This window comes from Lagopus muta, chromosome 1 (assembly GCF_023343835.1).
Source record: "Lagopus muta isolate bLagMut1 chromosome 1, bLagMut1 primary, whole genome shotgun sequence".
Taxonomy (NCBI): domain Eukaryota; kingdom Metazoa; phylum Chordata; class Aves; order Galliformes; family Phasianidae; genus Lagopus; species Lagopus muta.
In genome coordinates this window covers 168,055,114-168,072,378 of record NC_064433.1, presented here as the reverse complement: position 1 = coordinate 168,072,378, position 17,265 = coordinate 168,055,114, and the positions used below count along the sequence as shown (strand labels likewise).

General features: G+C 42.4%; 1 protein-coding gene across 3 annotated transcripts in view; it reads right to left on the bottom strand.

Moving 5' to 3' along the window:
• Positions 1-17,028, bottom strand: part of RNASEH2B (ribonuclease H2 subunit B) — a 43,953-nt gene extending 26,925 nt beyond the window's left edge. For 2 of the 3 annotated variants that reach the window (XM_048938782.1, XM_048938790.1), the window contains exons 1-3: positions 16,880-17,026; positions 5,388-5,459; positions 2,376-2,483 (exon numbers count right to left, since the gene is read on the bottom strand). In XM_048938782.1, coding sequence (XP_048794739.1) covers positions 2,376-2,483; positions 5,388-5,459; positions 16,880-16,943 — 244 coding nt within the window. In that variant the 5' untranslated portion in view covers positions 16,944-17,026. Of the gene's footprint in view, positions 1-2,375; positions 2,484-5,387; positions 5,460-16,879 lie in introns of all 3 variants that reach the window. The other variant, XM_048938802.1, reaches the window with a different exon arrangement.
• Positions 17,029-17,265: the final 237 nt, after the last annotated feature.

The window sequence follows — 17,265 nt, the reverse complement described above, 5'->3', positions numbered from 1 at the left end:
CATAGACTTGCACACCTTCAGTCTTCAGATAGTCTCAAACCTGATCTTCACTAGCAGCAGGTGTTCCTTCTCCAGTTCTTACCTTTGCTTTCTGCAGCTTGGGCAGTGCAGCTAGAGCCCTTGTTGGTAAAGATTGAGGCAAAGAAGTCATTGAACATCTGAGCTTTCTCTGTATCTCCTGTGACCATGTCTCCAGTTTGGTTCCAGAAGGTGCCCACATCTTTCCTGGCCTTCCTTTTATCACTGATATACCTGTAGAATTTGCTCTTGTTACCCCTTATGTCCCTGTCTAGATTTAATTCCATCTGGGTTTTAGTTTTCCTAACCTGATTCCTTCTTTGTAACCCTCCCAGGCAATCCATTCCTGCTTCCACTCCCTACGCACTTTTTCAAGTCAAAGTCAGTCCAGGAGCTCCTTGCTGGTCCACAGTGGCCTTCTGGCATTCTTGCCTGCCTTCTTTCTAGGGATGCACTGCTTCTGGACATGGAGGAGATGGTCCTTTAATACTGACCAGCTTTCTTGGGACCCTCTTCCCTCCAGGGCTTTATCTCATGTCATCCTGCCAAGCAGTTCCCTGAGGAGTTTGAAGTCTGCCCTCCTGAAGTCCAGAGTAGCAGGCTTGAAGCAAGCCCTCTTTGACACCCTGAGGATCTTGAACTCCACCATTCTGTGGATGAGGATCTTGAACTCCACCACAGCCAAGGCTGCCCTTGAACTCTGCATTACTCACCAGCTCCTCCCAGTTGGTGAGGACAATTTCCAGCACAGTACCTCTTCTGTGGATTCATGTACCACTTAGAAGAAGTAATCATCAACACATTCCAGAAACCTCTTTGATTTCTGGTGCCCTGCTGTGTTGCCCCTCCAACAGACACCATGGTGGTTGAAGCCCCCACAAAGACCGTGTTTTATGAATGTGAAGCTGCTCCTATCTGTTTATAGAGGGTCTCATCCACTTGGTCTTCCTGGTTGAGCCATCTGTTTCAGACCCACACTACGATGTCTCCTTCCTCTGCCTTCCCTTTAACCTTAACCCATAAACTGTCAGCACCTTATCAATCCCCAGGCAGAGCTCCATGAACTCCAGCTGGTTCTTGATGCAGAGGGCAACACCTCTCTCCTCTTCTCCTCTGCCTGTCCTTCCTGAAGAGTTTATACCTGTCTATTCCTACATTCCAGTCATTTCCTTCTTGGCAGATAATGAGATGATTTGCAAACACACAGCTTTTCTGAGTTGTTCATGGTCCAACTATTTCAGAGATGCAGCAGCCCAATTCCATTGAGGAAAAATTTTTCCCCTTTTTTATATATTAAAAAAAAAAAGAAAAAAGAAAAAGGCAATTAGTCCTTAAGGCCATTGCTTCCCAAGGGCCAAAGCAGAGGTTAGAAAGGGAGGGGGAGAATATAGAGTGGACATAATTGGGAGCAGGGATCAGACTCAGTCTTTTGGCTCACCCCTAAAGGGAATAAGGAAAAGCTCGTAGACCTACTGCTTGCATTGCTATATACACCTGCAAAGTACATTTAAACGTTAACACACATTTGGGATATTGCCATTAAAGAAGGTATATGTCTGCTCGAGTCACTTTATTTATTTTAATATTAGAAATGGTCTTTTTTCTAATTACAAACAGACAAAAAGGACACACCTTCATCTCCTGAAGGGATACTAATTACATAGTCTATGGAAATTCTGGGAGTGAAACACTACACCAGGGACATCCTTACTGAGAAAGGATTGTTAAAGCCATCACGAGTGGTTGCACAAACTTCTTTCTCATTTTCAGAAAGATGAGCTAGGATCAGAGACTATGATGCTACAGATGAGGTCACTTAGACACAGCACTGAAATGGCACCTTCAGACAGCAGGCTTATCCCACAGCACTTACAGAGAAGACTACAGAGGTAATTAAAAGAAAACCAGATCAAACCACACTCCAGTGCTTGGAGTTCTGCTTAGTGTTGTTCCACTTAGCTAGCTCAGGCTTTCCAGCCCTTTTTCCCTTCTATAGGATAAGAAATATTTTATGTACACCAAGGACTTTCTGGTTTGACAAGGAAAGCTAAGTATTTTATGGCACTTCAGTTTAAACACAACTGAACAACTCCCCCATCCCACCATACCCTTCCTCAAAGACAAATCAACATCTGTCTAATTGAAGCTGCCAAAGGCAGCCTTTTAAAGAGAGACCACAAAGCCCCTAGCCCTGCTTAAATCCAGATGGCAAATGAGTGCGTCAGAAGGTGGGGACGTGATGCAGCATGCCTCAAACAACTAAGAGAAACACCTGTAAATTTAATAGAAGAAAGAGAGAAGGTCTCTTTGTATGAACATTAGTTATGGTTGGGGGAAGGATACATAACATTACTCACCTTGTTGAACAGTCTCACCTATAAACCAGGAACGATATTCCTCATGAAAAGCTTTTACTTCGAACAGCTGCTGTGCACCACTATTGAATAAGTAAAGAGTTGCTTCCCCTGTTGAAAAAGAAATCTGGTTTGTGTTGTAAGCTTTCACAAAAATCAAAAGAATACCCAATACATCTGAAGAATGTGTCTTATATACACACACACACAAACATACGCACATTCTACATAAACTCACTACAAAGAAAGCTCAGACAAAGAAAACTATTATATACAGATGTTCGTTTACCAGCTCTATAAACCAAACTGAATTTGAATCAATAAATAAGACGTGTGAATAGTTCATCTTACAACACAAAGCCTTTGATCCAAACCCAAATCAAAATCACACAAGAAATTACTTTTTTCGTCTGTACTGAAGGGGGAAGGTGGAAACCCAGAAAATTTCCTTGCCTTCTCTCATGTTTGTATCTAAGATATCAGAAGTAAGGAACAAAACCCTCAAGTGACAGTGATATCTTTTTTTGTGCATCTAAGCAGACAGCAGTAACTCAGTATGAGTACACAAGTAAGGTGAACAAGAGAATACTGACAGTCTGAAAAAGGAAGCTTTATTTTAGGCTGCTCCACAGCACAATTCTGCTGTTTCATGTTAGTTTTGGGCTCTAATGAAAAAATGACATACATTACAAAAAAGACTGGCATTTTCTACGTCTAAACTAGGAAGTCACAGAACTGCAGAAGGGGCCACAGATGTTCAGGTACTTGAGTCTGTAGGCTGAATTAGTCTTGTCATCCTCAAAAGGCAACATTAACTATTGCAATCCTGCTCAAAATACAGCTTGGAAACTTAAAGATCATGGGCAGGCTCAAAAAAGTATCAGTGCAAGCCCTTAAAAGCTGATGTCATCACTGCTGTTTTCAGCCTGGACAGATACCTGGGTCTTACTGAAGGAAGGTCAGCTAAAATGGGCAGATGCATCTTTTCCCAAAAAATGACTGATGATGCTTTTTCCCCCCTTTATTCAAAAGCTGATGGGATGTTTAACTTCACCTAAGGTTACAGATTCAGTTCTCTGACAATCACATTTCTTTTGGATGTGGGAGGAATGAACAGCAAATACTAGGAAGAGCAGAGATATCCATCATCACCATGTGATTCTCAACAAGGGTCTACATCATAGTTTGATCAGCACCAGACATCAAGACTAATCACAGAAGAGTTTGTTGCACAACTTAAAAGACTCCTACCAGTGAGTCTTCCAGCCAAGCATGGTGGAGAGCAAGGAAAAGTTGTGAAATGGACCATTTCTATTGCCTAACTTCAGCTGCTTGTTTTACCTGCTTACGTTAAAAGGACAAGCACCGCAGGTTATCAACACTATCATTAGAGACATTCTCTAGTGGACAAGGAGAGAATCTAGGCAGCTTTTCTACTTTTATCACTTCATTTAGCTGATTAAGTTTGTAGCATAAATATTCCCTTGTTTTAGTTCAGAACTTTGAAAAATGCTTCTCACAGCACTTCTGAATTACAAGCTAAAACTCCAGTTTGTAGTCTTTGTACAGGACAGAAACGTTGTCCTTTTTACCTGCCTATAAAAAGGACCATGCATGCTTTCATTAAACAAAGTGGTTAGCATGAATATCTGTTGTACGTTGAATCTTTCAGTGGCTATTTATACAATATTTGTCAACAACAATTTGTTAGATCCAAACATAAGAAAAAGACATTATCAGGAGTTCTCAGTCCTATTTTCAAATATTAATACGCTACATCACTGGAAGTTCATGCAGGTCTACAAATAAGCTTCTGTAAATTCTAAAGAAACACACCCAGTCAAATCATTGTACTCTTGGTTTTTCCCAGAAACCTTTCCCAAGATCTCATATTCATCAAGTTGAATAGATCTTCCACAGAGAAAAGCAAATTAACATGTGTGCTTTTAAAAACATAATAAATTACAAGACAACATAATAAAGCAGGTGGAAAATGTCTGTGGCTGTATATTCTCATAGTAAATCCAAGCAATCAAAAAATAGGTATCATGATGAGGATAAATGATTTCATATTCTGTATCTATTGTTTTTAAATTACTCTTTCAGGAAGACTCAGAAATGAGTATATCATGTGTTAAAGTACCTGAAGACTCCAGTTACAAACACATAAATAAGAATAGTGAATTTCAATATAAAAATACGTAACTTAGAAATCAAATGAGATTGTAAAAAAAGGAAAAAATGCATTAATTCTGTCTTTAAACAAAACGCATTAACCTTAACCAAGGCTTGCTGCAAGTTTCTATTCCAGTATCTCATACTGCAAACACTGGGGGTTGGACTCGATGATTTCTGGAGGTCCCTTCCAACCCCTACAATTCTGTGATTAGATTACTCATACTTAATAAGAAATCCTTGACAAAAAGGGCAATCTGACCAGAGGAAAGTAACTATTTGTGGGATGGTGGTATGATTATATCACCTGCATTTGCTGGTCTTTCCAATGTATTTTGTATTTAAAGTGCCTCATCATCTATTAATAAGAAAAGAGATAGCACTGCTTGAAGCGAGGAAAGAAGAATATTAGCTTTAAAAACGAAAAGACTCAAAAAGCTTGGTAAGTATAACTGTATCACTTTTCTGACTCTGCCTGTTTATTTTACAGCATGAGATGAATGGTATGAAGCCTAAATTTGGATTAAAAAAAAAAAGCCAAAGTTCAACACCCAACACTGCAAGTTCCCCAAATCAAATGCATTTAAAAACACAACTTAAATTACAATTCTTTTTTGTGCTGCCAATATTCCTGATGAATAAACAGTTCAACCAATTAAAATTATAAAAGAAATCCGAAATGTTTGCACAGCATTAAACTATCTGGCATCAACAGCAGTATCTCTGGCACATAAGACTTACATTATCATCACTATTTCAGCTTGCAAAATACGAATAGTTTGGTGGTGGAGGGAATCAACCAAAGCATTAACAGGCTCATGTCACAATTCCAAAACTTGCCTGTGCTTGGACTGCGTAGTTTTGTAAACATAGGTTCGTTGTCAGGTGCTGTAGGGGGGTCGGTAGCAGCCTCTGTGGAGGGAAAGGGAAAAGTTATGAACTTGAGAACTGAGAAGCATTTCACGTTCTGCCATGCTTCTCCAACACATTAAGAATTAATTGGATTGACACTATTTGAAAGCTCACATATTTTCTGCTTAAGAAGTTAGATGTCTCAGCCCAAATCCATCCTACCTGATCAAGGTACCTAAATTGTGATTCCAGACTTCTGGCACTTTCTGTTTGCCACAGAAAAGATATGCACCTGGGGATCATTTAGATTCTGAAACCCAATTCCCCGCACAGAGCCTCAAGCAACAGTACTCCTAAGTTTGATAACTCAATTTGATAATGAACTGATGTGTTGCCTTAATTAGTCTCAAAGATTATTGGAACACTTTGGTAAATTAGGCAAACCCACAAGCTAAAATACTTGTAGGAAGAAACAGTGGTCTTCTATAGCATTCAGGAAGTTTCAGATTATTCAGCAATATGAGGCAGGAACTGTCTGAGTGGTTGTTAGTTACATGAAAAATATGCACACTTGTTTATCTGTTGTATATAATCTTAAAAAACAAGGAGTGCATTTAAGAGTGCAGGAAAAAGAAGCTGAGAAAATACAGCACTTCTGGCTTAGCCTCCTCATGGTTGTGCTCTTTTCTGTGTATTTAAGCAAAAAAAGTTAGACAAAAAACAGAGCTGCAAAAGTACAATTTCGATGTGAAATTAAAAAAAAAAAAAGGAAAAAAAAAAGAAAGGAAACAGCTCCCATAAGGACTGAAGCTTGAAAACCATCTTTAAGGATCCCCAGTTAATTATATTCTATCCAAGTTCTCTTTGTAGGGAAAGTCTAACTTATATTTATGAAAACAACTTCCCACATCTGACTGAAGAGCAACATGACAGCATCATCTCTCTTAACTTGCAGACTGCCAGTTCTGTCCCAGTTCCTCTCATAAACGCATTCATCAGAGCAAGGAAAATAACTATAACATTTCACATTCATAACTAGCATCGAGACCCTGGAGAATGAATGGGCTGACAGGGACCAGGCTGCTGGTTGGGTTGCTGGGCTGCTGCTGAAAGAGGAGAGAAGCAGCAGAGGTGGGCTGCGCATCTACTCCCAGGGGAGGCTGCTGGAGGGAACAGAAGTGTGATGCTGCCCTTCTCTTTTTGGTAGTATCCAGGTTTAATGACACAGAGACTACAAACTGCTTTTCTGTGAGAAACAAAGAAATAGGAAGCTCAAATGCATTCAAAAATAGCCATCGCCTGCCTGAAAGCTGCTCCCCAACACCTCAGGAAAGGACAGGTGGGTGGACTTCTCACAGGCTGTTTGTTCTCAGGTACCTCAGTGGCTGAAAAAAAAAGCAGAAAACAAACCCAAAGCCTGAAACAAACAACTCTCATCTTTCACATCTACTCCTGGGTACTCAACTGTGCCCCAAACAGAAATTGCCCAGATGAAGCCATAAGCAGGGCTTAAAGAAAATGCCTTTTTTTGGTTTGTTTGTTTTTCAAGTGCATTCTGTGGCAAAGTATTGGAAGATAATGGTTCTTAAAGGTGTTTGAAGAATTTACAGCCATTTTCTTTCCCTGAATTTTCAGTTGAGTCTTCAGGTAGGTTGAAAAAGTACTTGAAAAAGTTTCAATATAAGTTGGGAGGTTTTTAATGGAAAAAAAAAGTCCAATTTGCTAACCAGACTTACTTCATATGCTGATACATAAACACACACGGTTGTCAAGCTACATTTGTCCTGGCAAAGGAGAACTTCAAATTTCTATAGCTGTGTATATTTCATTTTTTGACCACAGTTTAACGTTGCTGTATTTTTTGTTACTTTTTAAAACGCTGCCGTGATTAATGACAGCGAAAGAAACACACTGCACGTGTTTACTTTGATGTGTTTCATATGAACATGTGAAAATATACACACCAAATATGATTTTCAAAATTTAAAACACAAAGCAAAACAAAACAAAGGAATTTTTAGCGCTCACTTGCTCCGCTTTCTTCATGAGTAGATTTATGAACACTGGGAACACATCCAGCCGAGCCCTAGCTGCATCTTGTAGAACGTGAACAATTAAGCAGACAACCCTTCCTAATGTAGCTGTTTTTAATGAAGTCTGCCTCTTTATTTAGTTGATGTGTTCATTCCCCAGCTTTCTGACACCAAGTGCATGTTCCATCCTCGCTGGGATGCCTGCACGTAGGGAGCTCAGCTAAACCACTGCAGGGCTGCAGTGCTGACCCCCCTATCTCACCTGGCACCCTCCAGATGGGACACACAAAGGGAAAGAGGGGGCAAAGGAAAACGTAGTTTCTCCCAGCTTCTTGCACCTTGGGTTTCTTCTATCTGTGTTCAAAGCTCTGCTTCTAGGCCTAGTCGAAGTATCCTTCTGTTACAGATTGGCCCTACTAGATGTCAAGCTGGCAAATAAAAAGAGGCATTTGGGAGAATGCCTGCTTGGAAAACTGGATGCAATAGTAATGAGGCCTTATGGGCAAAGGAGGCCCTATTTATCTGAATTTAAACACTTACTGACTAGGAAAATGCTGAGCAAGGGATTTTCAAAGTTAGGTGTCCAAAGCCTTTCTGGTGTGTGTTCTGGCCTTCCACCAGAAGAAAGGTAACTGGATTTCTTTAATGTCATTACATTTATCAGTCCTTGTGTTTGGGCAAGGATCTGTTACAGCTAAATAAACAGACTTCCTAAAAAGTAGTTCTGAAGAGATTTTCTAGCAAAACTAAGTTAAAATAGGTCTAATTCTAATGGAAAATGACAGCTACATGTCACTACTCTGAACAGCAACTTTTTCTGTAGCTCAGCTGACACAGAATGTGTAACAGAATGGAAAAACAAGCGAGAGGGATCGCACTCTTCTGACTGCTATGCTCTCTCCTAAGCATTGGGCAGAGTTCAGCTGCAGGCAGCACACAGCTGTACAGCACAATTCCCCAGCAGGTGTGTCAGTACAGCACGCCTCTCTCCTAGGACAAGTTTCATTGCAAAGGTACAAAAAAATGGGTACAAGAGTACAGAGGAGCCAACTAACCCCATCCCAGTGAAAAAGCAAGCTGTTCCCTAAGCTGCCAGGGAAGACAGACAGGCAGACACTTCCGTGAGGCAGCTGGCCCACCTCAGTCCTGTCTCACGCCCAGAGAGTCCCCACATCAGTCCTGCAGAAACAAGCCAGGAGCAACACCACAACAGGGAGCTCTGAGATGAGCAGGGGGCAGGACAACCAAATGCCAACACAAGGCTGCTAAGTTGGGACACTTTGCTGAAGCTACAGCCTACTGTGCATTCACTGGTAACCAAGCTGCACAAAGCCCACCTAGAAGCGTGGGTGATACATCCACCAGTGGCACTGGAGTCCACAGAGAGAACCTCAGACTCCTGAAGCTGAGCTACGGAGACTGTAAAAGCTTTATAGCAGCTTTCCATTACAGAGAAAGAGAAAAGCCTACTGTATTTTGTGGAGGTCAGACATGCAACCAGGCAAATTCTGTAAAACGTATAAACAGAACAAAGTGAAAATGAACCAGCTGTCTAAGGGTTTCTGGCAATAGTTTGTTCCACAATGGATTGATATGAGGCATTAATGAATCCAGCCATTAAAAAAATAAAATGTTGCTGGTATTGCAACATGAATGAATTGGAAAAGAACATAAAACTCCCACTAAGATCTATGAAACTGTTACAGATGATGCAAGGTCTGTTCACCTTTTTTTTTTTTTTTTTTTTTTTTTTTTTTAAACTGCTTATAGATACTATATATAACAGACCAATATCAAGTTATATGGAATTCCCATGAAAAAAAGCTTCCAGCCAAGCAAGCAAAAGGCTGTAAATATCTGTCAATTGCGTAAGAGGAAAAAACCCTCCACCATCACCCTACAAAAAACCAGGATCATTTAATAGTCTGGAATTATAAAGTTAAGATTTCATTTAAAAACAGATATTAAACCATACGTCACCTACACAAGTCTTTTCCATTCCCTTCTGAACTTTGAGTCATGCAAAAAAGGTGTGTCAGATGGAGCTCATTTAATGGACATTTTATGGAAGACTGAACTATGCAGTCTAGAGGTGCAAATATGTTAGATCTAATATTTGTTTTATTTACATTCCTTCCAGAATCAGTCAATCCTGAAGTAAATAGCTTTAATTCAGTGCCTGTGCTAATGGTATGTGAGCAAAGTCCTCTGTCCTGCAGCACAAACTGAAAAGAAGCCCAACAAAAAATAATCCAGAACTTTGTATCATTCTCACTTTTAATATCATAGAATCACCAAGGTTGGAAAAGACCTTCAAGATCATCCAGTCCAACCATTCACCTATTACCAACAGCTCCCACTAAACCATGTCCCTCAACACAACATCCAGCCTTTCCTTGAACACCCCCAGGCTCAGTGACTCCACCACCTCCCTGGGCAGTCCATTCCAGTGCCTGACCACCCTTTCTGAAAAGTAATACTTCCTCATGTCCAGCCTGAATCTCCCCTGCCGTAGCTTGAAAATATCCTTGTAACTTTCAAGGTAATTATGTATTAGTGTAATGAACAAATCCAGGTATGCACTGACTGAGAACACAGTTCTATAAATGGCTTCAAATACCAAAATTCACAGGTCATTAAAAAATACAATCTTGAGTTCCCTATCTCTCCTGCTTTCTTTCCACTCAAACCAGCAATTCTGTGGCCACATGGCAAGTCAGCTCAGTTTGCTGATCCAGCCGTGAAGAAAACACTCATTTCCACCCAGATCAGTAAACTACTGCCACTCACCATACAGTTACACATGGAAGAGAATCTGTGGCAGCAGCAGGCAATGCAGAAAATAACCCATTATGTTCTGCATGTGACAGTGGGCTCCTCGATTAGTTTAAGAGTATTAGAAAACTGGATTACATGTGAATTACAGAGGTGGGAAAGCACGAGAACAGCCACAAGACATCACTGTGTCCCTGGCTGACTATGCTCTAGAAGAGTGCTACACAGAACACAGCTCCATCACCTCTGCAAACAGCTGCTCTCCTGCATGATGCAGAAGGCAGAGTTTTGCATGAGCACCTACTTGATTTTTGGAGATCTCACCTTGGTCTTTACTCAGTCACGAGAGTTTGATTACCTCACCCTCTTATCCTCCTGACCGTATGCAGCACTGGCTTCAGCAAAGGGACTTCTGCAACATTTATTATGAAAGCTAGAACAGCAATCTGTTTGGTAATCACATTTATTATCTGCTGCCTTAAGCAAACAACATTTAATGCAGTGTAACTGACACCCTCTTAAGCTGTTTCTGGCTCCCACTTCACCTGGAAACATTACAAGAAAGAGGTTTAATGAGATACAAAAAATGACACCAAGTTTCTATCTTGAATAAACCTTCCCATGGAAGTGCTTGAGGAGTCCTGTGTCCTGGTACACAACCAAGCAGCTGCACTGAATGGTAAGGGTTTTGCTTAAGAACAGCCTCTAGCTTTGCCTTATGCTGTCACAACTCACTTCTGAACCCAAAACCACGTGCTCACAGACTCACTGGCAGTAATGGAGAATACTAACTCAGCTGTTCCTGCAATCGAGAGGCTGGGCAAATTGTGCAGAGAGGTTGGGGGTGAACGATGAAGTCAATCTTGAGAAGTTCAAGAACAGGTTATCACTTGAAAGGCTAAAAAACTTCAGACTTCCCTTCTCAATATTTATAGGGTCAACACCAGTGCAGCTGTATTACTGGCTGAATCAGCCCTATTCCCATGTGCAGAGAGGCCTAAGTTGGCATATGTTGGTCTCTTCCAAGCCAGATGGCAGAAAGCAGAAGTAGGAGATGGTGTTACACATTAAAACATCTCTTTTCAGTTCTTTTATTTGCTATGCTTCCTTCTGGCTCCTTAGCTTGCCAGTTTTATCTGCTTTATACACAGCTGAGCTCAGCATGCATTTTAAGAGATGTAAGAAATAGTGCAAATTACCTGCAGGCAAAGGGCTTTGTTCAAGAGATGCAAATGCCAGTTTAGGGGGAGTTTAAGAAAAATATGCATATTCACACTCATTTATTGAGAAGGTGCACATTATTAATATGTGCACATAAAATGTAAGAAAGATTATATAAATATAAGTCAGATACTTAAAAATACACATTTTTAATTGTGAGCACTATTTTCATGTTCTCTCTCCAAATTACAACTGGCCCACCCCATTTTGACATTTGCTACAACTTCTGAATCAAGTTTTCTAGCAGCACAGCACTGTGGGCTATTTTGTAGCAGATGCTTTGAACGATTTTTTTAATGTTAAATAAAAGCAAGCATCAAAGTGTTTTTAAACACAAGGTGTGAGAACGGTCAAGAAAAAATAGGGAAACTGCCTACATCAGATTTCAGTGCAAACTGCATTTATGCATTACACAAAAACTTCTTTTGATATGATGCCTTCTCTCAATACAACCCCAAATTTTCAAGCAAAATGCGTCCTCTGTTGTTGCATGTTGACAAAAGTTCCTCAGTCTCATTTGAAAGAAAGGATTAATTTAATGCATGCTTATGCCCTATGGTTTGGCATCACAGTTCATTTATTTCTGCCTCCATTTGACTTTTGGCATATGAAATTTGTTCAAAAAACTTGCCAACCATTATGTGAAACCGCTCCTTTTATTTTTAAATAAGTAGTTCCTAAAAATAATAGGACTGTTAAAATCCCTCCCTTCGTGCAGCCCTTCCAAACCCACTAAAATAGCAGCTCTCATAAAACAATACAAAAGCTAATCAATTTGCTGGTTAAGAAAACAAAGGAATGAAAAAATGTAGTAATCTAAACTTATCTACTTCAGAAAAATAAAAGTTGAACTTAATCATCAGCTTGCAGCTAACCCCTACTTCTACTAATACAGAACAAATCAAATGCAGCAGTCTAAACTTGGGGTGTAGAGAGGAACATCAGACTTAGAAAGCCACCTTCAAATGCTGACCTCTTTGCTAAAGCCAATGAAGGATATAAATATATCAGTTCTGAGATAACACCTCCCCATGCAAAACTGTCCTTCACACCCCTCCCTGTTCAGCAATTGGCGCATGTGTTTGGCTGCTATTGGTAAGGCCAGTCTGAAGCCATTAGATAAGAAAGCTGCTTTGTTATACTGAACCTAGATCAGATCTGTCATACAATGGTATTTGGCTCTTAAACATCCCTACTTTTACAAACCTACAATTAGATGAGGTCTCACTATTATTTCTTTTTCCAGCAAAAATAATTTCTAGCTCTTACGATTTTCAGAGAAAATGTTGACAATAGGCTCTACAAAGCAAGCAGAAATATCCTATATGCACACTTAAAAAGCACTGCAGAATCAGGGGGTATGATTTAAAAAACAAACAAACAACAGACAGAACCTCTTCCACAAATGCATATCATTAGCAACGTACTGGCTGGGAGATAGATGGATTATAATCCTCAGGGGCCACTTTACTTCCCTTGCAACTATTCAGTAGCTAAACTATGTAAGAGGAATCATAGAATGGCCTGAGTTGAAAAGGACCACAATGCTCATCCAGTTTCAACCCCCTGCTATGTGCAGGGTTGCCAACCACCAGACCAGGCTGCCCAGAGCCACATCCAGCCTGGCCTTGAATGCCTCCAGGGATGGGGCATCCACAGCCTCCTTGGGCAACCTGTTCCAGTGCGTCACCACCCTCTTTGTGGTGCCTCCTAAAGGAGGAAGCTGCATACAAAGCTCTACATTCTCAAGGGGAAGGGAGAGAAGTGGACACAAAGGTAATATAACAACCCAGATTATCCAAATACTATGAAAAATGCAGAAGAGCACAACCTGGAAACTCAGACACTCAAAAGTGAAGTTCATGTGGGTCCTTCGATACTCAGAAATACTTCAGTATCTCTACCATGACTCCTCCAGTGCTCCAAATTTGTCGTCTTAACCATAGATGTCAACCACCCCCATACAGATTTCCAGCCAAGCTCATAAAATGCCCGAACGAGGAGCAGAGCAGGTCTGCACAGAACCCAGTTCAGGTCCACCAGGACTTATTTCAGACACCGCTGAAAGCAGCTGTACTGCAATACTGGTTCTAGAAACAGCAGAGATGCGTTAGCATGGCACAGCACTTGAAATAATAAACTCTTAGTGCTGAGCAGAATCTGCTATAGGCCAAATCAGGAACCTGTATAGCCATGACATTCTGCATCTGAAGAAACTGCCCAGAGAGCTGACTTGACTTTAAGCACAGCTCAACCGCTACATGCATGTCCAATTTTTCCATCCTCACCAAGTTTTACACTTTAATCACCTCACTCCATATGACCAATCCTCCCTTTTCCTGATTGTTTATTGCTTTCTCTCGACGATTCACATCCATAGAATCAGAGTGGTTGAGGTTGGAAGGGACCTTTAAGATCATCTAGTTCCAAGCCCCTGCTACAAGTAGGGACACCTCCCTCTAGACCAGGTTGCTCAAAGCCCATCCAGCCTAGCTTTGAATGCTTCCAGGCAGGAGGCACCCACAGCCTCTGTGGGTAACCTGTTCCACTGTCTCACCACCTCACAGGAAAGAATTTCTTCTTTATATTTTGTCCAAATGTACCCTCTTCCACTTCAGAACTATTCCCTCTTGTCCTGTTGCTCCACGCCCTTCTAAAAAGTCCTTTCCAGCTTTCCTGTAGGCCCTGTTCAGGTACTTGAGGGTCTCTATAAGCTTCCCCCAGAGCTTTCTCTTCTCCAGGCTGAAGAGCCCCAGCTCTCAGCCTGGCTTTGTAGGGCAGGTACTTCCAGCCCTTTGAGCATCCTCATGACGCTCCTCTGGACCTGCTTCAACAGCTCCATATCCTTCTTGTGTTGGAGACCTCAGAACTGGAGGCAGCACTGCAGATGGGGTCTCACAAGAGCAGAGTAGAGGGGCAGAACCCATTTCACAAGCTTCCTCTAAATGCTCATGATAAGGCTGCACACTGTCCAGCAGTGCATGCTTCAACAGCAACTGCCATAGTCCAAATAAGAATCTCACCTTCCTTACATCTACACTTTTACATGTCATACAAATAGCAAGAGTGCTCTGACACTTCTGCAAGAACAGATAAGATTCTGAAAATGGTGTAAAGATTAAGAGACATGAGTAACACATGCCAGTATTCAGAACTCCAGCCACAACCTCACCTTGCTCTAGATAGCTACTAAATGGTCAGACTGACTGAGAAGTACTGACAGTTAAGAACTCAAATTTCAGTTCTCAGAGCTTTAATTCCATACTCACAACAGACTGTTCTTTTTTAGACTCCTATGTAGCCTCTTTGTGGAGACAGTTATCATCTGCAGTCATACAGGAACTTCTAAGATGTCACAATCAACGTAACATGAACAAACTTTCCAAGTGGAAAACGTATTAAGTTGTATAGAATGATATGCATTAACTTTGCAAGCTGTTCCACACAGATTGCTCTGGTGAGTAGTCCAAACTAACTTAAGTACCTGAAATCAGGGCCTTGGAAAGTGCCTTTACTGTGAGAAAACTTTTGGAGCTTCTTGCATAGCATTAGAACATGTCCTTCTTCTTCCTGCAAGGTAAACTTGCCATTTACACTTTTTTTTTTTTTTTTACAGCTCAGAAATATGCTCTTTTTAGAGCTAAAAAGCTCTAAAAAGCAACAGATACTAACTTTAAGAATCTCCTTACACAAAATCTGTTAGAAAAAAAACCAACAAAAACTATTACATTTATTTCATTTCAGCAGTCCTACTCATATGACTGGCAAGTCTTATCAGCAATGGAGTTCTGAAATTATCAGCCAGTGATCTGTTAAAATTGCTGTGTGCCGCAGGGTTCTAGTAAGGCTTAATAAACCTTCTTACAGGTCTGGAGCACTATATAAATTTTGTCAGAGTTGCTCTGGCATAATTGGTAATACAAACTGTCTGGCTTTGTGGATGTTACAAGCTCTGGCTCCAATCCTGCCAACTCTTACGGAAGAATTTAACTTACTGCACAAAACTCAGTACTCGTGCATAAATTAAGCATATTTGTAAATATTTACACAGTATGGACATCTGTTGACACAGCCAGTCATCTGATAGAGGATTCAACTTAAATCCTAGTCTGCAGGGAAAGGAATTCCTCACTTTTAAATTTCTTTCTTAGGCATCAAGTATGTCAGTTCCAAAGGCTGGAAGTGAAAAGCTACAACCTGAGGAAGAGAGGAGTCAGTGAAACCGTAACAATTGGTTCTGTTGCTCTTGTAACTAGAGCAGCCCACTTTCTCAGTTCCCCCAAGGCGGAGCCCCTGCCTGGTTTCCAATCCTTGCAGAACCAAACTCATGCTACACCTTCCCTCCAGGGGTGCCATTTAAAGCATTTCTCACATCATCACAGACACTTTCACAAAGCTCATAAAAATACTCCCGAGAGCTCCTTCTTGTTATCAGGTTTGGTTGAAATTAACACAAGAGTTCAAAAATTTTGGGTCAAAGAAGAAATAAGCACAGTACAAAGCTGGCTCACAACTGGGGAAGTTTCACTGCCTTTGGAAATCGAATTAGTAAAAGGGCATTTAGCAAAATGCTTCCTTGCTCTGTGTCTTGGAGAGTGAAATAGGCCGTGTTCAAACATCATCCATAACACTACAACCTTTTGTGACTTGTGAAGTTAAAGCCTTAAAATCTGATACCAGCCAGAAGTGAATGTAAAAGGGGGAAAAACATCCAACAACGCTTACTAAATGCAAAGGGAGAGAAGCCAAGACAGCCATGTTTACAGCCCACGTACAGTGCAAAATTGTTTTTAGTGGGGAGGAAGCCCTAAAGGCCGCCTGTTCTGGCTCCCATGCAAAGAGGGCCACCTCCAGGGTGCTCCTGGAGCCCCACCCAGCCTGACCCTGAATGTCTCCAGGGATGGGGCATCCACCACCTCTGGGCAACCTGCGCCAGTGCCTCATCACTCCTACTCTAAAAAAGCTTTTCCTTATTCTAAATCTCCCCCTTTAGTTTGAAACCATTTCGGCACGACAGACCCTGCTGCCTGTCCCCTTCCTCCTTACAACCCCTTCAGGCACTGACAAGCCGCTCAGCTGTCCTGAGGGCAGCCCCAGCTCTCAGCCTGTATTCCTAGGACACGTGCAGGCCTTGCTGCCCTGCATATAGAATGCTCAGAAAGTACAGAGACCTCACTGCCGATGAGGGTGAATGTTTCCCAATGAGCTTGTTAACAAAACTGAGGCACAGCACCGCCTGGCAACTGGGACGGCCCTACCACCACAGGGAACAAAGCACCTCGCTGCGGTGCGGGATTCCGGGGGTCCTCTCGGGACTTCGTGTCACAGAACCGGGGCCGGCTGCACGCCGCAAGGCACTCGCCTCCTGCCGAGCTCCGTCAGCGGGATGGGGCGGGCGAGCAAACGGCGCTGCGGATGAGCCCGTCCCGCCTCGGGGCCCCGCGGGGTTACCTGGTGCAATGAGCACCCACCGGTCAGGGTGCGCGCCCGCGGGCCGCCGCTCCGCGCCGTGCATACTCCTCCACCCCCGCCGGCCGCTCCCGCCGCCGCTCCCGCCGCCTCCACAACATGGCGGCGGGGGCGGGGCGGGGCCGGCACGAGGAGACGCGGGAAGGAGCACCGCGCTCCCCTCCACACGAGCGCCGCAGGGCACCGCGCCCGGCGGCAAGAAAGCACCACCTCGCGGGACGCAGAGGGGGAGCGGGAGCTGCGACGGCTGCGGCGGCGCGCATCACCCGCTCTGTCCCCCCTCCTGCTTGGGGAGAATGGTACGAGCCGCTGCAGGCGGGGCGGACAGCGGCAGAGAGGCTCAGTGTCGTCCTACCGTGCGACTTTCG